A 24576-nucleotide genomic window follows, 5' to 3' on the forward strand; every position below is an offset into this window, starting at 1 on the left:
TCGGAGCAGCTGTTCGTCTGCTGTGGGCCTAATGTCCTAACTCCGGGCTCCTCTGTCCTGCGTCCAGGTGCCGAGGCCCTCACACATTAAGCATGGTCTGGTCAATGCGGCGTGATTGGACACTCGTTCCCAAAGCATTGCGACCGAGATCCCGAATGGGAAACGTCTTTAGGTTACGTATGTAAGACGCTGCATCTCTGTGCCACACTCCCTGCATCCCTGCGGTGCTCACCTTTTCTCTTTTGCAGAAGCTAATGGGAACAAAACTCAGGGAAACAGAAATAATTGCCCCCCTTTCCCTTTTCATACATAAAAGTTCTCAGTGTATCTGGAGTTTTCTATGAAAACACTGGGCACAATAACAATAAATAAACATTGAATGGGATGAAAGCCCATTACCAAAGCATAACTAAAGTTTAAGGTGTAGCACCTCTAAATGCTGTGGGAGAAGCATTACATGGTGAAATTCAGCAGTTAACTCTACTCTTTACTGCGGCATTGTTGGTGTTACCTATGGTAGAAATAACCCATACAATTCCACCTTGAGAGATTGGTTCAACATAGTTAGCACATACACATTAAATAATCTAATGACTAATTGTTCCATTAGCTCAGTGGTTTCAATTAAACATACAAGCTTAGACCTTTCCTCTTATCTTAGCTTGTCTGCAGTCAATTTAAAACATGTCTAATAGGACAAAACTTAGCTAGATCATTATCAAATTGTAGTTTAAATCTCCAACATAAGATTACTGATTATGGTTAACATTTACAGCTCTGATAGGCCTAAATGCTACAATTCTACCCCAAATCCAGTCTTATGTGACAATTTTAACTACTTTGGTGTAAATGTATTACAGTGCATAAACAATTACAGCATTACAATGCCTGCAATAGTCCAAATGAATACACAACAGTAGAAACTTTAGCTATAATTAGCCTAAATGCACTTGAGATCATTAACAACTGTTCAACACCAGCTAAATTCACATTAGTCTACATCTATGTTTGTTACACGTGTAACTTATAGCATATGTTTCCATAAGAACAACTGCAAGGACTGTAATTTTAACAATATAAGATTAGTCTCAAAGTTGCTTTAAACTAAATATTACTTGGACATCACAGAAATCTTTGTCGGGACCGAAATGCATAAAATGCAGTAAGTCGTTTACCAAGGCAACATTAGCAAACAGAGTTTTTACTCTTAGGGGACAGATAACCATTTTACTACAGACCCAATAGCCTTATTGAATACTGCTGTGAGTTCACATAAAGTTTCCTCTAGATGCACAGTTACCTGATCTGAGTTATCAGAATGCATATTTCTGCGTCTAAGGAAATAGGGTGATGGACGTCTCTTTCCCAAAGACCAGCATTTGTGGACTACATGGATAAGACGTCTTTGAACTAGAATTACTACTGTAAAACTGTATCATCTTAGTAATAATGTCATTGTATTCAGATAAATGTGTCACATGCATTGCTATAGCAGAGTGGGTGAGGGGATCACACTTCTTAATCAAGGCAGATTTGAAGCTGACATCATTCTGAGTAATATCAGGATTGCCACTGAAAGTTTTAAAGACATCAAATAATCGCTCAGAAAATGCCACTGGGTGCTCCTCTTCTCGCATGTGAATGTCAGCTATTTTATTCCAGTTAACTGACATCAGCCCTAACACTTCAAGCAGTGCCTGTTTCCTCTCAAATTTATTTGCAGTTCTGTCCTTTACTTTCCTAGTTATAGCTCCAGACAAGACAAACAAAGGGTTAACAAAATGCATTTATCACCATCCGTACATTTGTAAATGTCGGCATATCGTTCCAGGTTTTTCCGAAAATCTAAGGGATCCTGTTTTACAGGATCAAATTTCCCAATATTCTTAATCACGGTTTCTAGTTCATTGGGGCTAAACCCTCTGACCAGAGTCGAGACCATTGGTTCCTCCCCTCCTTCATTAGCTCTCACAGTTGTAGTGACGTGAATTGGTGCTACTGGAAATCTAACTGTATAGTCAGAGTTTTTACTATTAAGTAACTGAGACTCTCTCTCCAAACCCTTATTACTGTATTTCTGCAAATTTAATATTCCTGGAACTCGGTTACACAATGCAACATCTACCAACCTATTACTAGGATTTTCAGCAATTCTGCCATTCTTTATCAGAAACTGACAGTCAGCATTAGATTCCTCCAAATCATTAAACAAGGATTCAACAGATGATTTGAGCATACTGTTGTTAGTTTTCAAAAATGCGATCTCTTTCTGCATTCTGTCCTTTTCTTCTTTCCATATTGTTTCACTGACTTGGTAATTTTTTGTATAAACGTCTCCGATACTGACTCTAGAATGAAGCTGCTTATTTTCAGCCTTAAGCTCATCTAGCTTTCTCCCGGTTACCTTATAGGAGGCAAAAACTCCCTGAAGGGCATTTGCAATTTTTTTTATATAGTGTGGGGTGGAATCTGGATTGAGGCAGTCTGTAATTCTTACACAGTTTTTGGATTCATTTGTGGGTTCTGGTCCTCAGTAAAAATGCAGGTGTGTTTTCTTCTCCTCCTCATACAGCTTCAAATCACTGATAGTAAATCTGCGCGCTCTCTCTCTCTCTCTCTCTCTCTCTCTCTCTCTCTCTCTCTCTCTCTCTCTCTTTAAATTTATGCAAGAGTTTATCAGGCACAACATAATGTGATGAGGTGGATAACACTGATGATCTCTTCATCGTGGCACCTGTTAGTGGGTGGACATATCTATTAGGCAGCAAGTGCACATGGAAAAATGGCCAAGTGTAAAGATTTGAGCGAGTTTGACGAGGGCCAAACTGTGCTGTCTAGACAACTGGGTCAGAGCGTCTCTAAAACTACAGCTCTTGTGGGGTGTTTCCTAGTCTGCAGTGTTTAGTATCTGTCAAAAGTGGTCCAAGGAAGGAACAGTGGTGAACAAGTTCATAAAACCTACACACCGGGGAATTTTGCTCTCATCAGACCATACTATAGTCTCCCAATAATCCACAGGTTTCTCCAAATGCCCTTTCGCAAACTTTAACCGAGCCTTTAATGGAGTCTTGCGTGGTGCATGGATGCCACACCTCTACCGCAACACCACCACCGGCTCCTGAGCCGAAACCAATGCAGTTGGGGTCACAGAGGCTTTCTAGGAGGGAGAGGAACTGCCGTAGGGCAGGACCTGCCCATACTGCGGAAATCCAGACCACCGCATCTCCGAATGCCTGACTCGGCCTCCACAACCAGCGGTGAGTGCAGTGGAGTTTCCTACTGATATCTCCTCGCTATCTAAGTTGGCAGTAACACTTTCTACCCCCACTCTCTCTCTCACTGTTTCTGCCTAGTCGATTTCGTCTCTGCGGGCAACTTCATCTCCCAGGGCTGCCTCGACCAGTTCCAGCTTCTCCGGGAGAGAGTTGACCAGAAATTAGCAGTCCAAACTATACAAGGACGCCCGCTGGGTTGGGGCTGGGTGAAGTACTTCACTCCCACCATCATGCTCGGAGTGGGGCTTTTACATCGGGAAGAGATAAGGTCTTGGAAGACACTACGGTCGACGTCATCTTGGGGAGGCCCTGGCTCGCGAAACACACACCTTGATGATCCTAGGACCTTTGCGACATTCTGGAGTGGAGCCCACAATGTAAGAAACGGTGCTGCACTAATTTCCCCACACGCCGATTGGACATGGCCACTGTAGCAGCTACACCTGTGGAGGAAGCGCCAGATCCAACTGTGGAATTTACCGACTACTCATTTACATTTACATTTGCGGCATTTAGCAGACGCCCTTATCCAGAGCGACGTACAAAAGTGCTTTAAATCTCTAGTAATAAATAAATCTACACTGGTACGCCAGATTACAAACTTAATCTAAATATATTCAGATGTATTCAATGCACAGGCAGCCACACGTCTCCCTTCTTATCAGCCGTAGGATTGTGCGATCGACCTGGTACCGGGAGCTAAGCTACCTAAGGGTCGGGTGTGTCCCCTGTCTGCACCTGAGCATAAAGCCATGGAAGAATACATCCCCCAAGCTCTCTGCCATTGGTTTATTACCCCATCATCGTCACTGGCCGCTTCCAGTTTCTTTTTTGTGGGGAAAAATGTATCGACTACCGCAATCTGAATGCTCAGATCGTTCCTCTCCCATACCCGCTCTGGTCCCGGTGGCTCTAGAGGATTTACGGGAGGCTCGGATTTTCACCAAACTAGACCTCCGGAGCGCATACAATCTCGTGCAAATCAGGGAGGAAGATGAATAGAAGACCGCCTTTATCACTCTGTCTGGGCACTACGAGTACAGGGGTTATGCCGTACGGCCTATCCATCTCTCCGGCGGTGTTCCAGGGGTTCATGAATGAGGTGCTCTGCCCCTTACTCCACAGAAGCGTCATTGTATACATTGACGACATTCTAATCTTCTCCTGAGACCTTCCTGAACACCTCAAACATGTGAGCCAGGTCCTCCACTGACTACGAAAACACCTCTCAAAATGCGAGTTTTACCAACCCAAGATCTACTTCCCAGGTTACGTCAAGGGCATTATCCACACCTGAATCTATTTCACGAGGCCTACTTCAGGACCTCGGCCCCTTACTGGGGCATCCGTTATTGCACGTTGTGCTTAGAGAACTGTCTACTCTGTATGCTTTGTGTGAACCGCGCCTCTCCTCAGGCGCACCTCGGATATTGTTTATTCTCCCCAACATTTGCTCTCGGACTTTGTGGGCCTCGCCACGGTTCGGGGTACCACGGATTATCTCTTTTTTTCTTTGCTTCTTAGCATGCTCTTCTAGCTCTTCACCTTTTTCTAAATAACTGACTACGGCTTCCGCCTCCCTTTCTCCGTGCATGACAGACAGACTCTCAGTTATTTAAAATGTTGATGTGCAGATTTTATCCTCTTCTTCTTCTTTATCATTTATTCCAGAAAACATACAGTTAAATATTGTTTACTTTAAATGCTTTACTTTGTGAATCTTTCAGACAAACTTTATAAACAAGAGTAAATAAGTAAATTCTCCACCGCAGATACTGAACTGTGACTGTATGTATTTATTTACAGCATGTTTTCTGTTCACAATTTCATCTTTAGTCACATTCCTACTTTAGTGAGTATAGGAGTTACAGGTTGTCTGTAGTTCTGTAGAGTTGCTGCAGATGGTGAACTGCTCATTAACAGATCATTAACTGGTGTGTTCCTACAGGCTGCAGGCTGGAAGGAAATGGAGAGATGAAAGAGATCACTGCATACACAGGAGACTCAGTACTGCTGCCCTGCACCTGCACTGACCTCCACACCAAACCTCAGATATTTATATGGGAGAAAAACAATAATACATGGCTACAGATATCTCCTGAGAATGAACAGTACAAAAACAGATTTCAGCTGGTTAATGATCACAGTTCAGGAAATCTCTATCTGCTCATATCACACCTGACTGTAGAGGATGTAGGATTTTACAGGTGTGACACAGAGCGTGAACACAGAGTCATCAATCTCACTGTTGAAGGTAAATAACTAATTTTTATTCACAATGTTACTTCAGTGATAATCTCATGACAGATTAATCTGATGTTGTAACAGTAATGCAATATGTTGATGTTTGTGGTTCGATCCAACAGACGAGCTCCTGTAGCTCACATTGCTGAAGATGTTTAATGCATTTATTTAAAGTAAACATAATCATTATCATCATCATCATCATTATGTAATACACAGGACGTGGAAAGAAACTTACACACCTGAGTCACAGACCAAACAGTCAACTATACCCTTGTGTGTGGATGATTGTGTGATTGTATAGTGACTTTGGTTCCAATTGGGTATAAGGTATAGAATGGGTGTTGTTCATTCATTCATTCATGGTGTCCCTTACGAGGGAAATATCAAGGTCTGTGACGTCGGAGTGACGTGGGGCCGCCTTCCCGTGGGCTCACCACCTGCAGGAGGGACCGTAAGGGACGGTGCTGTGAGGAAGGCGGGGGCCTGCTTAGACTGCTGCCCCCGCGACCCGAACTACGGATAAGCGTGAGAAAATGAATGAATGAATAAATGAATGTATAGAATGGTAGCCATGTTGTTTGAGGATTCGTTTCACAAAAAATTCACCTCTTTTTTGCTTCAAAACAAATCAAACTAATAAACTTCCACCTCCATGTTTGACTGTGGGTGTGAAGCAGTCTGTTAACATCATCAACTAACTGTAGAAAACTGTAGAAAGGACATCATTCATAATTATACACTCCGGTGCTTATGGTAGTTCTCATACCCTTGATATCACCGAAATGAAGATGGGTTCCACTTTTGAGTCTGGTTCCTCTCAAGGTTTCTTCCTCATAATATCTAATAGAGTTTTTCCTTGCCACAGTCCCCATGGCTGCTCATCAGGGATAAATACACATGATTCACTTTAATTTTTAAGTTCTCTAAAGCTGCTCTGAGACAATATCAATTGTGAAAAGTGCTATAGAAACAAACCTGAACTTAAACTTGTTAACATCTTCAATCCTGTTCTCCATCTTCTTCTGTTCAAGCAAAAAATGTCATATTTCATCTTCTCTATTAACAGAACTTTCTTTCGATCATTCACAGTCCAATTCTTGTGTTTTTGATTTTTAACTAGTTTTTTTTTTTTTTGCACAGAAACAAATTGATCATGCATGTGTATTACATAACAAAAGTTTAGGTTTTTCTAAATGTATATATTTTATAAGTTTACATGTGTGTAATTGCTGCATCATGTGATGAAGCATATGAAAGACAAAGTAACCAGTAATCAAGAGATGGAAACTATTAAATCAATACTTGTGGTGTGTGTGTGTGTGTGTGTGTGTGTGTGTGTGTGTGTGTGTGTGTGTGTGTGTGTGTGTGTTATTTCTGCTGTTTTATAATCAAAATCATTATTATTAAGGTATGTAAGTCATTCCCACTTTCAAGATTCATCATTTATTCCAGAAAATAAACCCTTATATATTGTTTACTTTAAATGTTTTACTTTGTGAATCTTTTAGACAAACTTTATAAACAAGAGTAAATGAGTAAATTCTCCACCTCAGACACTGAATTGTAACTATTTATCTATTTACAGCATGTTTTCTTTCACATCTTCATCTTCAGTTACATTCCTACTTTAGTGAGTTTAGGAGTTTAGAGTTGCTGCAGATTGTGAACTGTTTATTAACAGATCGTTAACTATAAGTACATCCATCTCACAGAAGGAGGTAAAACAGCTTCTTGTATATAAACTATGGGAAACTGATTCCAGTGTCTCGATAAAATATCTGAAATATTTTGACTACTGCTGTATAATAAAATGTCTTTAAATATGTCTGCTACATCTGTTAAGGTTTTGTTTCATGTTCTGCCCCCATCTGTATTTCTGATTATTATTATATCTTTTTTGTGTTTGTGTTCTGACCCACATTCACATCTGATTATGATTCCTTGATTAATTTCTATTGAACGAAAAGTCTCTTGCAGAGGCTCCAAAAAGAGCTTCACCATCCACAACAACAATCCAAACAACTTCTAATCCAGGTACTAAACACCACTGTAACAGAAAGTGTATTTTTAGTGCTGGTTACTGCTTCACCTTAGAGCAAGTCTCAAACACTAAACTTGAAAACTACATCAATCCTTTAGTTTTTGTCTCAGCTACAAAAAAAGTGACCAAAGTTAGACTAAACTTGTCAAACAAGCATTCATTCTGGGGTAAGAGAGCAGAATTGGCAATAATACAGCACCCATGGAGCACACATGGTTAAGGGCCTTGCTCAGGGGCCCCAATAGTGGCAGGTGATATGGAAGGATTGAACCCCAACCTTTCGATCAGTAACCCAAAGCCCTAAACACTGGGCTTCCCCATACTTCAGCAAGGAAATGCTAAACTGCATGCTGCATCTGTTACAACATAGTAGAATAGTAGTAGAGTGATAGTAGAAGAGTCTGGGTGCTGAACTTTCACCACCTGAAAACATCTGCCACATTATGAAACAATAAACATGACAACAGCTAAAATCCTGTTTCAGGCACTAATAGCACAACATTCCTCTACCAAAACTCCAACAATTGGTCTCCTCCGCTCCCAGATGTATTTGTATTGTTTTTGTAGCAAACATGACCCTGTCCCAAATTTTCAATTAAAATTATTGCATTCTCCTTTTTATTTACATTTCACCCTGTGTCCCATCTTTTGGAACTGCGGTTATATACAAATTGGAATTTTACATGAGTGTAATAAGAATTGATTATATGATGGATTGGATCTTTCAATAAGAAATTATATGAGAACTTGCAACTCTACAAACCCCTTGATGGAAATCACTCACACTATCAAACTGATCTTCATTTACACTTTCTATTATTGTTTCCTTTAAGTTTAACATTCAGTGTAATACAGTGTAAACAGTGATAATGTTCTGGCAGATTCTGAGTCTCTTCCCTTTGTCCCCTTCGCCTTGGTGACTGTGATCTTTCTACACATTATCTTGGCTGTGGTTTACTGCACCACCAGAAAAAAAGGTACACACTTTCAACGTTTTGTAATTTTACTACTCTGTGGATATTTATTTTCCACTTACACACCATTTTAACTTCATGAACTTGTTTATTTTACCATCCAGGGCCTAATACAGTTCATTACAGCAGAGGTGATGGAGATGGAACAGTAAGTCTACAGTAAAGAAGAACATCAACATAAGTGACACACACCTGATTAACAGACCAGAGAGCAACTTGTTACAGTACTTTTTCACTTTATTCATGCTATTTCATTCTATTTTACAATCTATTGTATATGCTTCCATTTTCTCTTTTCCTTGTGTAGTTAAAAAAATGCAGCTTGTCATATTACTAAGGACCATAACATTGTCAATTCTTCTCAAATCTTTGAAGACTTCTCTGTTAAATCATTCCAAAAAGCTTCTCATTGTATCAGAAATAAGACACAACTGTTAAAATGTGTTTTAAATGTGTTTATTATATTCAGAATAAAAAAAACACCTGAGAAAATGCAATCGTCCTGTCCCATATTTTATATATAACCCATAAGTTCTCTGTCTCTCCTTAAAAACACTTTAATCCTTAATTCCTTGACATAAATTTAACATGTCTTACCTACAGATACAGACAGATGGCAACAGTCAGACACTGGTAAACAAACAGACAGGAAAGCAGTGATACAGATAATGAACAAACCATGGAGTCAGAAAGACAGACGTAAACAGAGAGAGACAGAAAACAAACAAAGAGAGTGAAAGATACAGACACTGGCAGGCTGATGGAGACAGACATGCAAGTAGACACAGACAAAGAGAGATGAATACAGGAGGAGAAAGATGGAGAAACACTAAATGAGAGAAAGGCCAACAAAGACATGACATTGAGACAGAAACAGATACAAGTCAGCACTTGAACATAAAATCTGATTAAGAACTTGTTACACTCTGAGAATTTACTTTAACAGTTATATCAAGCTTTAAATGCAGTTATCATACAATTATGATGAGAATTGTTTCACCAGAAGATCTATCTATCTATCTATCTATCTATCTATCTATCTATCTATCTATCTATCTATCTATCTATCTATCCATCCATCCATCCATCCATCCATCCATCCATCCATCCATCCATCCATCCATCCATCCATCCATCCATCCATCCATCCATCCATCCATCCATCCATCCATCCATCCATCCATCCATCCATCCATCCATCTAGAGAGAAGACATAAGGGTTTACTTTCAGAAACTTGTGCTGCGTCGGAACGCTTTTGGAACGTGGCTACATTGTCGATGCTCTAAATAATGTGTTTCTCCCTGCCCCCGTTATATCACCTGGGGGTGGTGGGTGGATAGGGGACTGTGTAGACAGACACAGATTTTGTGTGACTGGTTTGGGAGCGGAGCACGCTATATCAGCTTTTGAGGGAGACGATTGCCAGCACTGCGCTCGCCTGCCCATGCGATTGCTCCTTTTTTGGCAGGCACTCTCGAAGTAGGGTACCCCCACCCCCAGTGGTTCTAGTCCCGCTCTCGCTGAGGCAGAGCGGCATTTTAGTTACTGGGGTTCGCTGATGGACCTCGCTAAAGGTTTGGACAAAGACTTGTCACTTTCTCTTACCTTCTCAGCCTGGGCCAGCTCCGGTTCGCAGGCATCGAAAGCATGCCTTTTGGCGGTTCCTCTCTCCTGCCATGAGAGCATGCAGCTCCACCTCCACCTCTCATCCTTGGCGGAAGGGGGGCTCAGCCCGCCGTTTTAGCCCCAAGACCTTAATGTATTCCAACATCGTTGGGCTTATTATGGGTATGGTGTCATGCAACGGGTTGAAGAGACGCTAGCAGGCTATCTCTCCCCAGGTGTGGCATCCTCTCTCAAGCATTATCACTCTGCACACCATGGCAGTGTTACAGGTATACCAAGCCTACCTGCTGCGGGAGTTGGAAATGGGAGATATCTTGGGTGGGAAGATACTAGAGCTCCGCAGGTTGTGTCTCAGATGTGTCTCAGAAATGGTTTGTCACGGTAGATCTAAAGGATGCCGACTTTCATGTACCCATCCTCCCGTCTCACAGGAAGTGCTTGAGGTTTACTTTTGGTAACAAAGTGTACCAATATTGGATCCTTTCGTTCGACCTTGCCTTATCACCCTGCACCTTCACGGAATGTGTTGATGCGACTCTGGATCCCCTGAGACTTCAGGGCATCCGTATCCTTAACTATATCAACGATTGGTTGATATTAGCTCGATCAGAGCAGTTAGCGGTCCGGCATCACAATGTCGTTCTCGCTCACATGAAAGAACTGGGGTTTCAGCTGAATGCCTGGAAGAGTGTGCTCTCTCCATCTCGGCGTATATACGGGATTCAACGACTATGCTAGCACAGCTTTCTTCTGCCTGCGTTGCGTCCATCCATACGGCTAACAGGAATGTCAGAGATTGGCAGTCACTCACTGTTTCAGAGCATGCTCGGGTACATGGTAGCAGCATCCAATGTCATTCTACTTAGCCTCTTGTACATAAGACCATTTTAGTTGTGGCTAGGCCCCATGGGTTTATCACGGAAGGGCAATTCCCTACGTACGATCAAGGTCACGCGGCGATGCCTACGTGCCTTAGATGTTTGGAGAGATCCTGGGTCCCTATTTCACGGCCCTGTGTAAGGAGTTTTCGGTCATCGCATAGTGCTAACGTCGGATGTGTTCTCATATATTAACCACCAGGGGTTGTTCAAGGAGAGGCCTTCCTGCTTATAAGCAGACGCTCAACAGATAGATTTTTGATACTACTGCGTCCTCTTATGGGTCCTCTGGTCTCCCCACTCCATTCAGGGTCAGAGCGGACTCAGGTTTGGCAGCCTCTAAGGCTTGGTCCTCTGGAGTTTCCCTCCAAAACCAAGACCTCTGCGACGCTGCGGGCTGGTCCACGCTGCTCCCCTTTGTTGGGTTTTACCACCTTGACCTCTGTGCCACTCCTGGCACTTCTGTCCTTCAACATAGCTGTGCTCTTTCAGTCAGGGACTTGTCAGTATGGTGGTATTGGACTCTCCTTCCCAAAGTATGAAACCCTAGTTCCCTGAGAGAACGAGATGCTGCGTCTCTATGCCACACCTCCGGCGTCCCCTTAGTGCTTACTTCTAGGTTACAGAATCTGATGCCGGCTTAACTCCATGGGTGTTTTATACTTCCTGGTTGTGACATCACCCCTCCGGTGACAGACTACCAACAAATCTACTCAAACCTACACTTCTTGTGGTTGCGCTTCCTGTGGAGGTGTGAAGATGTTAAACGAGGAAACTTGCAGTGGGAGTGTATAGAGTGTTTGTTATGATCAGACATGGTGCAGCAGTCAATGTGTGTTTAGCTGTAGTTCTCTCTTTGGATTAGTATGTGAGTTCAAGTTCACATTATGAATGCAGCTGTGTTTTCTTCTCCTCATACAGCTTCATTTTATCAAAGGTAAGTCTGTACTTTCTCTCTCTTTTTCTCTCTCTCTCTCTCTCTTTCTCTCTCTCTCTCTCTTTTTCACACTCTCTGTCTCTTGTGTAGGCCAATTATGGTCAGTGACATAGTGCTAAGTTTCCACATCCTGTGGAAGTGTATCAACTGTAACTTTTCTTCATGTTCAGTGGGGTGGAGTCACGTGACCGGGTGCACACCTTATTTTCCTGCAGATAGTTTACCTTTGATGGGCATTTATCGGTTATACATAATAGTAGAATAATTATACCGCATTTGCTTCGATTCTGTGTGTTAACTGTAGCAGTGTGTGTCAGGGATTCACCCTGCCACGCCCCCCTCTGTAGCTGTCAGGGATTCACCCTGCCACGCCCCCGTCTGTAGCTGTCAGAGATCCACCCTGCCACGCCCCCCTCGATAGCAGTCACGCTGCTTCCCAAGATTACCGACAGCTGTGGCTCATGAAAGATCAGACTACATAAACTCACGTTCTTGAGTCACAGGCTGTCGGTCGTTATATTGTCAAGCTGGACAATCGCGTGGCTGCTCGACCGCCGGCTGTATATGCGAATTCCACTTCCGACTTGGATTACTCATTGCCGAAGGCTTTATGGATTATGCTTGGGACATTCGAACTCATAGCGGGCAACGCGTATCGAGCGGATGTCTTTGTTTGTTGTTTTCAAAGGCTTATGAGTGTTTTTGTGTTGTACGGTTTTTTGAAATAAAAGGACAATGATCGGATTATATCGGCATCCGCGTCTGCAGCCTGACAGTGTGTCAATAAAGTGACTAAAATTATATAATGATATACTGTGTGGAAAACAGGAACAATGTCATCACAGTTATAGTTAAATTTGCTATAAAATTATAAAACAATGTAAGTAACCATGAAAGGCCTCTAGACTGAAAACTCAGATCAGTAATGCAGTAGAGTGCAGATTACTGTGACTATATCATGCTTTATCTTATATTCAAATTTTAAGAGAGTGCATGTTTTCAAGAAAGTAAAGTTACATTTCATGTTTAACGAATGATAATGAATATTATTTAATATTTTATTGTCATTCAATGATTTTATATCATAGGCTTAGTCCTGCTGTGCAAAACACATGAGAAATTCTTCTGTTCTGTGGTTAGTTCATGCTGCTAAATGTGCACTTCCTGTGTGAACTGTAGGTGTGAATGTGTTCTATAAGGTGTGTTCATTATGAGCAGACGTGGTGAAACAGTCAGTCAGTGTGTGTTCAGCTCTAATACAGTCTTTAGATTAATGTGTGGTTTCTGGTCCTCAGTAATAATGCAGGTGTGTTTTCTTCTCCTCCTCATACAGCTTCAAATTACTGATGGTGAGTCTGTTGATTTCTCTCTCTCTCTCTCTCTCTCTCTCTCTCTCTCTCTCTCTCTCTCTCTCTCTCTCTCTCTATCTTTCTCTCTCTCTCTCTCTCTCTCTCTCTCTCTCTCTCTCTCTCTCTCTCTCTCTCTCTCGCTCTCTCGCTCTCCCTCTCCTTTTATATGCAAGAGTTTATCATTTAAAGCTTTTAACAGCCTAAAGCAGAAGCTCATGATATAGAAATGTAAATTGCACACTAAACATTTGAAGGGATTAGTTTGTCTGTTTATTCTGTTTGCAATCAGATCAGGCACAACATTATGTGATGAGGTGAATAACACTAATGATCTCTTCATCATGGCACCTGTTAGTGGGTGGACATAGAAGCAGGAAAAATGGCCAACTGTAAAGATTTGAGCGAGTTTGACGAGGGCCAAACTGTAATGTCTAGACGACTGGGTCAGAGCGTCTCCAAAACTGCAGCTCTTGTGGGGTGTTTCCCAGTCTGCAGTGTTCAGTATCTATTAAAAGTGGTCGAAGGACAGCATATTCTCACCCCACATCGTCACATATTGACGCTGTGGACGTTGCGTCCGACGGCGTCCACATCCGACGCCGAAGGTACCCCCTTCGCGTCGCTTTTCGACGTAGAGAGACGGAACCTCCCTTCGCGTCGCTTTTCACGCAGATGAATGGGAGCCCCTGTGCATCGCTTTTTAATGCAGATCGCTGTCCTATACACTTAATAATTTATTATCTATAATAATAAGTGAATAGGATTAATTTAAAAATTTCGAAAAATCCTGAAGATGACCATAACCCTAACCCAAACCCTAACCCTAACCGTAACCCGCAAATGGGGTCCCCGCCATCTGTGTCGAAAAGCGCCGCGAAGGGTTTCCCGCCCTATTTAAGACAAAAAGTGACGCGAAGGGGGTACCCCAGACGCCGTCGGACGCAACGTCCACAGCGTCGATATGTGACGATGTGGGGTGCGAATGTGTTCCCAAGGAAGGACCAGTAGTAAACCGGCGACAAGGTTATAAAACTTCTTGACCTTGAAGAAACACCTAAGTTACAGACCATACAGTCACCTACACCCTGTGTGTGGATGATTGTCTAATTGTATAGTGTATAGATTGTATACAACCAGTAAACAAGAAATGAAAACTATTACATCACTGCTTGTGGTGTGTGTGTGTGTGTGTGTGTGTGTGTGTGTGTGTGTGTGTGTGTGTGTGTGTGTGTGTGTGTGTGTGTGTGTGTGTGTGTGTGTGCGTGCATAAAAAGCAAAAATATTTAAACACAGTGTGTAGTTTCTTATGAACATTACTGAATTAGTAATGACAGACTCTGAGTTATGAAAAATGCTGATGTGTTTTTTATCTTCTGCTTATACTCCACGTCATTGAAGGCAAATCTGCCACTTAAATCTAGTGAATTATATTTCCAGATTTATCATTGATTCCAAACAGTTAAATATTTTTTACTTTAAATGTTTTTCTTTGTGAATCTCCCAGACAAACTTAATAAACAAGAGTAAATGAGTAAATTCTCCACCTTAGATACTGAATTTTAACTATTTATTTATTTACAGCATGTTTTCTGTTTACAATTTCATTTTCAGTTTCATTCCTACTTTAGTGAGTTTAGGAGTTACAGGTTGTCTGTAGTTCTGTAGAGTTGCTGCAGATGGTGAACTGCTCATTAACAGATCATTAACTGGTGTGTTCCTACAGGCTGCAGGCTGGAAGGAAATAAAGAGATGACAATAGAGATCACTGCATACACAGGAGACTCAGTACTGCTGCCCTGCTCCTGTACTGACCTCCACACCAAACCTTGGGGGTTAACATGGGGAAAATACATTAATGATTGGGTACAGATATCTCCTGAGAGTGAACAGTACAAAGACAGATTTCAGCTGGTTAATGATCAGAGTTCAGGAAATCTCTCTCTGCTCATATCACACCTGACTGTAGAGGATGGAGGATATTACAGGTGTAACACAGAGAGTGAAAGCAGATACATCAGACTCACTGTTGAAGGTAAATAACTCATTTATATTCACAATGTTACTTCAGTGATAATCTCATGACAGATTAATCTGATGTTGTTACAGTAATGCAATATGTTGATGTTTGTTTATTCTCCAGGTTGCACACTGAATTTGAATAATGAGACAGTGGAGGTGACTGGATATGTGGGACAGTCTGTTCTTCTGCCCTGCTCCTGCTCTAAACTACAAGCCAAACCACAAACTTTCACATGGTCCATTTATAAAGAATCTAATCACAATGAAATCTTCCCAAAGGACCAGACAAATCACTACACACACAGAGTTCAGCTCTTTAATGATCATCATCCAGGAAATCTCTCTCTACTCATATCACACCTGACTGTAGAGGGTGGAGGATTGTACAGGTGTTGGATCAACAGCAACAACTATAAGTACATCCATCTCACAGTAAATGGTAAAACAGCTTTTTGTATATAAACTATGGAAAACTGATTCCAGGGTTTCGATAAAATATCTGAAATATTTGGACTACTGCTGTATATTAAAATACCTTTAAATATGTCTCCTACATCTGCTAAGGTTCTGTTTCATGTTCTGCCCCTCAACTGTATTTCTGATACACATACAACCATCCATAACAACAATCCAAACCACTTCTAAACCAGGTACTAAACACCACTGTAACAGAAAGTGTTTTTTACTGCTGGTTACTGCTTCACCTTAGAGCGAGTCTCAAACACTAAACTCAAAAACTACACTCATTTGTGTCCTTTAATTTTTGTCTTAGCTACAAAACCAGACCTGATGGCTGAATGTAAATCCCTGAGTTTCTTCAGCATGAGCGTGTCTTTTACACCTTGTGTTATTGTTATTACTGTTCACAGGGTCTCCAGTTTCAAACGTCTTCATCGTCATCAGCTCTGGTGTTGTTTTGCTTCTGCTGATGCTGATGCTGCTGCTGCTGATGATGATGATGATTCTCGGAGGAGTCATTTACCGGAAACACAGAAGTATACACACACACACACACACACACACACACACACACACACACACACACACACACACACACACACACACACACACACACACACACAGCTTTCTGTAGACTTACTGTGTCTGGTTTCATTCTATATAGGACAGAGAAGACAACAGATAAGTGAAGGACAAACAGGACAGAGGACGCAGCAGCAGAAGCAGGTGAATACATACATCTAATCAGCTTGACTAAGTTCATTAGTAACAATATTTATGTTTTGTGTGTGTGTGTGTGTGTGTGTGTGTGTGTGTGTGTGTGTGTGTGTGTGTGTGTGTGTGTGTGTATCAGAGTTTGGTCTAATGTTCCATGTGCTCTTACTTATTTATTTTTTAACAGAATGATTCTGCTGTTCTTTATGCATAATTTAATCGACCACCTAAAGACACCAAAGCAAAAGAAAAGTTCTGTATTATTCGAAGTGTATTTAACATAGTGTGTGTGTGTGTGTGTGTGTGTAATAATATGTTATTCATGCTCTATTCCTGTAGGATGATGTGACGTACTCAACCGTAGTCTACATTAACTCTCACAGGGCATCAGGAGATACTATATAATATACTATATGATAATATATTATATTGCTATATATACTCGTTATTACATCTGTCAGGTTTTTCAGTTCACATTTGTGACTGTATGTCAACACGTATACACTTTAACATGAAAAACAAATATCAATTGTATTATGTTTTTAATCACTTTTATTTTTTTTATATAATATTAGGGTAGTAACATATGTCATTGTGAAAATAATTAATAATTAATCAATGCTTTTTGCAATGTATAATCTGATTTATCTTACATTTTGCATCTATTTTAACATTTAAAGCAGCAGTTTTTAAGAATTTTTTTTTTTTTTTTTTTAAAGTTGTAGTTTTACAAGGTTTCATTTTAACTGTTCAATGTTGAGAAACTTTATTTGAATAATATTTAATAAATAAACTAAAACTTCACTGACTTGACTGATTTTATGTGTGCAGGTGTGTACAAACATCATAAGACAGTATAAGAGTGTATGTGTGTGTATGTTTGTGGAGGGATGATGGGTGTCGGTTTAGTCTTTAAACACTGAGGAACCTGATGAATTGGAGGAGACACAATTACCCAGTCTGGACTTGAAGATCTGAATATTTCAGCACCTTTTACCAGATGACTGATGGGTAAAATGGTTTGTATGAGGGGTGAATGGCGTATTTGAGATTTCTAATAAAGGTTTGGTTCTGAATTTCAATTTGATCAGACATTCAGTGTGTAGTGAAGACTCAGCACTTTATCCACATAAAATCTGATTTGAAACAGGCTTTCTGAGATTTTACCTGAACAGTTGTATACGATAATAAATCCACTAATCACATTATAAATTAGTTAGAGCCTTTTAATATATAAAATCTAATAGTTTAGCAGCAAAATGTTATGAAAAATTATTGAATTGTGTTTGGTTTTCGTAAGAAAAGTGTGAACATCATTTTCACCAGCAGAGGGCAGAAGAGGTAAGTAGGTTAAATTTTGCTGCATTTTTTGGTTTATTATTAAAAAAAAAACATTTGCTGAGAAATGTCTAATCTTTTTAAATGAATAAATATAAATAAGTAAATGCAGAAATAAATGCAAAAATAATATATACATACATTTTGGTCAGTTTTTATATCCGTTTCTGTTTATTTATTCCTACATTTATTTCTCTATTCATGTATACATATATTCATGTTTTTCGGTATTTTTTCATTCATTCATTCATTTCTGTACTTCTGGGTCAGTATGTATTAATAAAGTAGGCTGTCCTAATGTCATTTTAGAGCAGGATTGTTCAACAAAAAGAGAAATAAGTAATAAAAATTAGAAATTGCAAAGAAATACCTAATACCAGTTAAATAAAATAAAATAAAATAAAATAAAATAAAATAAAATAAAATAAAATAAAAACGTAAATGTTTAATATTTGTCTGAGGTTATTTTGTGCAAAAGGCACACGGGTACCATCATGTAAGAGTGACCTCTGCTGGTAGAGAATGAAAATGTGCATTTAAAATCTAATCGTTTAACATAATAAAATACATTTGCTTAATTACAGGTGGGAATTGTATGAACCGTATTTCACCAGCAGACGGACGTGGTCAGTAAGGTAAATTTGGCTGCCTTTGTTTTAATTAATTAAATACATTAAAGAATAAATATATAAGAATACTGTAGTTTGCTAAGAAATATCAAATGTTTTTAACATAAATATAAATAGATAAATGCAAAAATAAATGGCATAATAAATACATTTTGCAAACTTTTTACCTTTGTCTTTTATCTGTTTATATATTTATTTGTTTATTTATTCCACATTTCTTCATTAATTTATCTTTTTTTTTTTACTTCAGGTCAGTATGTCTTAATAACGTAGAGCTGACCTAACCTCATTCTAAAGCAGAATTGGTCAACAAAGTGAGAAATAAGCAAGAAATTTGAAAATGTGAAGAAATACCTGACGCCAGTCAGAAATAATTGTTAAATAAAACACTTTTTGTGTTTAATATTTGTTTGAGAGCCTCTCTACGGCCAGATCCCCAGAAAGTACAGTGTCCGTTTTGTACCTCCCAAAGGGAGGGTTGAGGTTGGGCCTGCACCCACCGAGCATCCCCATAAGAGCAGCGTGGGAGGCACCTCTGGAACGCCACCTGTTTCTTGTGCTTCTAAAACCTCTCGACCACCGCATTTATGAATCGACGTAGAGGCCAGAAGGAGCCAGTGGGGCGTCCAGCAGGACATTTCCGACAGAGTGTGCCACAATTGCCTTTCCGTGGAAACCATGGCGGCCATAAACCAGTCAATGGCTCTGGCGATCTCTTTGGTGGCTCTGAGCACCAGCTCCGCCGTGCGGCAGAACTCTTGAAATTGGCTGCCCGGGAAATGAAATGAATATGGGTAGTAATGCGGTAGATTGCAGATTACTGTGACTATATCATGCCTTATCTTATATTCAATATTTAATACAATGCATGTTTGCAAGAAAAGAAAGTAACATTTTATTTTTAAGGCATGAAAATGAATAATTTTTAATAGTTTATTGTCAGTAGATGATTTTATAGCATAGACTCAGTCCTGCTGTGTAAAAGAGATGAAAAAACTTCAGTTCTGTGGTCAGTTTATGCTGCTAAATGTGAACTTCCTGTGTAAACTGTGAGTGTGTAAATGTGATCTATGAGGTGTGTTCATTATGATCAGACGTGGTGAAGCAATCAGTCAGTGTTTGTTCAGCTCTAATACAGTCTTTAGATTAATGTGTTGGTTCTGGTCCTCAGTAAGGATGCAGGTGTGTTTTCTTCTCCTCATACAGCTTTATATCACTTATGGTGAGTCTGTTGTTCTCTCTTTCTCTCCCTTTCTCTCTCTCTCTCTCTCTCTCTCTCTCTCTCTCTCTCTCTCTCTCTCTCTCTCTCTCTCTCTCTCTCTTTCTCTCTCTCTCTCTCTCTCTCTCCTTTTAAATATATGCAAGAGTTTATTTAAACTTATGCGGTAAAGTAAATAACACTGATTAGCTCTTCATCATGGCACCTGTTATTGGGTGGACATATTTATTAGGCAGCAAGTGCACATTTTGTCCTCAAATTTGACGTGTGAGAAGCAGGAAAAATGGCCAAGTGTAAAGATTTGAGCGAGTTTGACGAGGGCCAAACTGTAATGTCTAGATGACTGGGTCAGAGCGTCTCCAAATCTGCAGCTCTTGTGGGGTGTTTCCCAGTCTGCAGTGTTCAGTATCTATTAAAAGTGGTCTAAGGAAGGAACAGTGGTGAACCGGTGACAAGGTCATTAAACTTCAAGTTCAAGGTCAAGAAACCTACACACCTGGGATTCACGTGGGACCGCCGAGGAAAATTTCAGCATAGTTGTGTAGCTCCGCAGGCCCACCCATATTTTCAATTCATTCAAGCATATATTTCATGTTTATATTTTTCAAAGTTAGTGTCCCTGGTGATTAAACACTCGTGAAACAAAAAAGTGGTCTGGACCGCAAATCACCCCAGTCAACTGAACAAGGTTCAAAGATGGAAAACCTATTATCCAAAATAAGAATCAAATTAAAGATCTAGAAAACAGAAGCCGCCGCTGATCTGAAAGAACGGCTGGAGGCAGGTGGAATGATCAAGTGCATGTATACATTTTATCAGGAGGACTGGGTATTGATCCGATGAAGAGTTTGAATTTGAGAGGGCACATCACGCTCTCGCTCCCAGGCCCAGTACAGATCAGCCACCGAGAATAGTCTTGCCCGTTTATACCTATCTTCAGTTGCCACATGAAGTTTAGACTGCTTCTATGTGTTACAAATCAATGCTTAATGTAAATGCAGATACCTGTAAGAACCTGAAATCTATTTGGCTAAAGGATTTGGGGATAGATAGCTATTAAAACGATGAACTGCACATCATATCTAATGTGGGTAAGAAAATAAGGGAAGCTAGGGGGAGATTCATTCATTACAAAGAAGTACATAGATATTATTATACACCATCTAGGCTTTACAGAATGGGTATAGCTGGAAATAATCTATGCTGGAAATGTAAGGAAGAAGAGGGTACTTATTTGCATATGATTTGGGAATGTTTCTTAGTTCACCCATTTTGGTGTAAAATTCTGGGAGTAATACAAGAGTGGGTGGGATCTAATATATCTGTTGAACCACAATTATGCCCTCTGGGAGATAAATCAGTGGTACTCAACATAGCAAAAAATCTATTTACCTTAATTAAGATTCGTTGTATTACAGCTGCCAGGATGATTTTACACAATTGGAAATGCCTCAGGGGAGTGGTGGCTCCAGCGGTTAAGGCGCTGGGTTGCCGACTGGAAGGTCTGGGGTTCAAGCCCCGGTATCGCCAAGCTGCCGCTCTTGGGCCCTTGAGCAAGGCCCTTAACCCTCTATGCTCCGGGGGTCCCTTACGAGGGAAATATCAAGGTCCGTGACGTCGGAGTGACGTGGGGCCGCCTTCCCGTGGGCTCACCACCTGCAGGAGGGACCGTAAGGGACGGTGCTGTGAGGATTGGGCAGCAGTCGAAGGGCTGCTTAGACTGCTGCCCCCGCGACCCGAATTACGGATAAGCGGGAGAAAATGAATGAATGAATGAAATGCCTCAAAACCCCAGACTTTAAAGACTGGATTGATGGGATGATTGAGTTTGCTTCATACCAGAGCATGTTGGGGAGACTGTATAGTGAGGGAGAAATGAAGAAAACATGGGATAATTTTTAGCCCACATATAAAAATGCTTTGAATAAGTAGGACTGATTAACAACTGTTTAATTTCCATGTGCTTTTTTTATGATTGTATTCCACTCATAGTGACTAGTGGCTGAATGTGTAATAGCAAAGATGGTTATTAAATGCCGTGTTGATGTACTTTAAAGTTTGGACTGTTGAACAATAAAAAAATTTGAAATACAAAAAAAAAGTGTTACGGACCAAATAGTGACCTACTCCCTTGTGTGTGGATGATTGTCTGATTGTATAGTGTATAGATTGTATATAACCAGTAAACAAGTGATGGAAACTATTATATCACTGCTTGTGGTGTGTGTGTGTGTGTGTGTGTGTGTGTGTGTGTGTGTGTGTGTGTGTGTGTGTGTGTGTGTGTGTGTGTGTGTGTGTGTGTGTGTGTGTGTGTATACTTCTGTGTTCTGTGTGTGTGTGTGTGCGTGCATGAAGAGCAAACGTGAGAAAATATTTTAACACAGTGTGTAGTTTCTTGTGAACATTACTGAATTAGTATTGACAGACTCTGAGTTATTAAACATTTTTATTTTCTTCTTTATCATTTATTCCAGAAAACATACAGTTCTGTAGAGTTGCTGCAAATGGTGAACTGCTCATTAACAGATCATTAACTGGTGTGTTCCTACAGGCTGCAGGATGGAAGGAAATAGAGAGATAAAAGAGATCACTGCATACACAGGAGATACACAGGAGACCTCCACACCAAACCTCAGAGCTTCACATGGTAGCAATACATTAATACATGGGTACAGATATCTCCTGAGAGTGAACAGTACAAAGACAGATTTCAGCTGGTTAATGATCACAGTTCAGGAAATCTCTCTCTGTTGTATCAAACCTGACTATAGAGGATGGAGAAGATTACATGTGCAGCACAAAGAATGAATACAGACTCATTTTAATTAACAATGTTACTTCAGTGATAATCTCATGACAGATTAATCTGATGATGGAACAGTAATGCAATATGTTGATGTTTGTGGTTCGATCCAACAGACGAGCTCCTGTAACTCACAATGCTGAGAAAGTTCAATGCTGTTAATGATTGATGGGTCTATTTTTCATAATGGTAGTATATAAAAATAATAATTATAATAAACATCATCATTATCATCATCATCATCATCATCATCATCATGTAATACACAGGAAGTGGATAGAAACTTACACACCTGAGACAGAGACCAAACAGTCACCTACACCCTTGTGTGTGGATGATTTTCTGATTGTATAGTGACTTTGGTTCCAATTGGGTATAAAGTATAGAATGGTAGCCAGGTTGTTTGAGGATTCTTTTCACACAGAATTCACCTCTTTTTTGTTCCAAAAACAAATCAAACTAATAAACTTCCACCTCCATGTTTGACTGTGGGTGTGATGCAGTCTGTTAACATCATCAACTGACTGTAGAAGACTGTAGAAAGGACATCACCCATAATCACACACTCCGGTGCTAATTGTAGTTCTCATCCTCTGGTGTTTTGTATTGTTTTAAAATTTATAATCACACTCTTGATGTCACCCAAATGAGGATGGGTTCCCCTTTTGTGTCTGGTTCCTCCCAAGGTTTCTTCCCCATAACATCCAATGAAGTTTTTCCTTGCCACAGTCTCCCCAGGTTTCATCATCAGGGATAAATACACATCATTCACTTTAATACTCAAGTTCTCTAAAGCTGCTCTGGGACAATGTCCATTGTGAAAAGCGCAATAGAAACAAACCTGGACTTGAACTTGTTGAACTTGTATTCATTTATTTTTGCCTAGAAACAAATTGATCATGCATGTGTATTTAATAACAAAAGTTTAGGTTTTTCTAAAGGTATATATTTTACAAGTTTTCATGTGTGTAATTGCTGCATCATGTGATGAAACATATGAAAGACAAATTAACCAGAAAACAAGTAATGGAAACTATTATATCACTACTTGTGGTTTGTTTGTGTGTGTGTTTGTGTGTGTGTGTGTTTTTGTGTGTGTGTGTGTGTGTGTTTTTGTGTGTGTGTGTGTGTGTGTGTGTGTGTGTGTGTGTGTGTGTGTGTGTGTGTGTGTGTGTGTGTGTGTGTGTGTGTGTGTGTGTGTGCATTAAGAGCAAATGTAATAAAATATTTCAACACAGTGTGTAGTTTTTTACTCAATAAGTAATGACAGACTCTAAGTCATTAAAAATGCTGATGTGCAGATTTTCTCTCCTTCTTCTTCTTCTTTATAGTCTATTCCAGAAAACATACAGTTAAATATTGTTTACTTTAAATGTTTTACTTTCTGAATCTTTCAGAAAAACTTTAGGAACAAGAGAAAATGATTGAATGAAATTCTCCATCTCAGACACTGAATTCGAACTATTTATTTATTTACAGCATGTTTTCTGTTCACAATTTCATCTTCAGTTACATTCCTACTTTAGTGAGTTTAGGAGGTACAGGTTGTCTGTAGTTCTGTAGAGTTGCTGCAGATGGTGACTTGTTCATAACCAGACCATTAACTGGTGTGTTCCTACAGGCTGCAGGCTGGAAGGAAATAGAGATAGAAAAGAGATCACTGCATACACAGGAGACTCGGTACTGCTGCCCTGCTCCTAAACTGACCTCCACATCAAACCTCAGATATTCATGTGGAAGAAATACTTTAATGATTTGGTACAGATATCTCCTGAGAGTGAACAGTACAAAGACAGATTTCAGCTGGTTAATGATCAGAGTTCAGGAAATCTCTCTCTGCTCATATCACACCTGACTGTAGAGGATGGAGGAGATTACAGGTGTGAGGTCCCCAACATGAACTATAAGGACATTCATCTCACAGCAAGAGGTAAAACAATTTTGATCAAATATTTGGGAAATGGACTGTAGTGTCTATCCAAAAAATATTTTTACTACTGATGTATAATTGAATGCCATTGAGTGTTTATATACATCTGCAAATGTTCTGTTTCACTGCTCATATAT

The 24576-nt window shown here is 40.1% G+C and overlaps 2 protein-coding genes across 3 annotated transcripts in view; one reads left to right on the forward strand and one right to left on the reverse strand.

The window, feature by feature from the left end:
• Window positions 1-24576, reverse strand: part of LOC310722610 (uncharacterized protein) — a 676055-nt gene that overhangs the window by 458316 nt on the left and 193163 nt on the right. The gene's annotated exons all lie outside the window — the stretch shown is intronic.
• Window positions 1-24576, forward strand: part of LOC310722525 (polymeric immunoglobulin receptor-like) — a 142830-nt gene that overhangs the window by 97881 nt on the left and 20373 nt on the right. Inside the window, exons 4-9 of the mRNA XM_083535079.1 lie at window positions 7500-7556; window positions 8445-8540; window positions 15052-15360; window positions 15469-15786; window positions 16217-16342; window positions 16471-16532. Coding sequence (XP_083391205.1) covers window positions 7500-7556; window positions 8445-8540; window positions 15052-15360; window positions 15469-15786; window positions 16217-16342; window positions 16471-16532 — 968 coding nt within the window. The remainder of the gene's footprint in view (window positions 1-7499; window positions 7557-8444; window positions 8541-15051; window positions 15361-15468; window positions 15787-16216; window positions 16343-16470; window positions 16533-24576) is intronic.

This window comes from Silurus aristotelis (assembly GCF_946808225.1).
Source record: "Silurus aristotelis genome assembly, chromosome: 29".
Taxonomy (NCBI): domain Eukaryota; kingdom Metazoa; phylum Chordata; class Actinopteri; order Siluriformes; family Siluridae; genus Silurus; species Silurus aristotelis.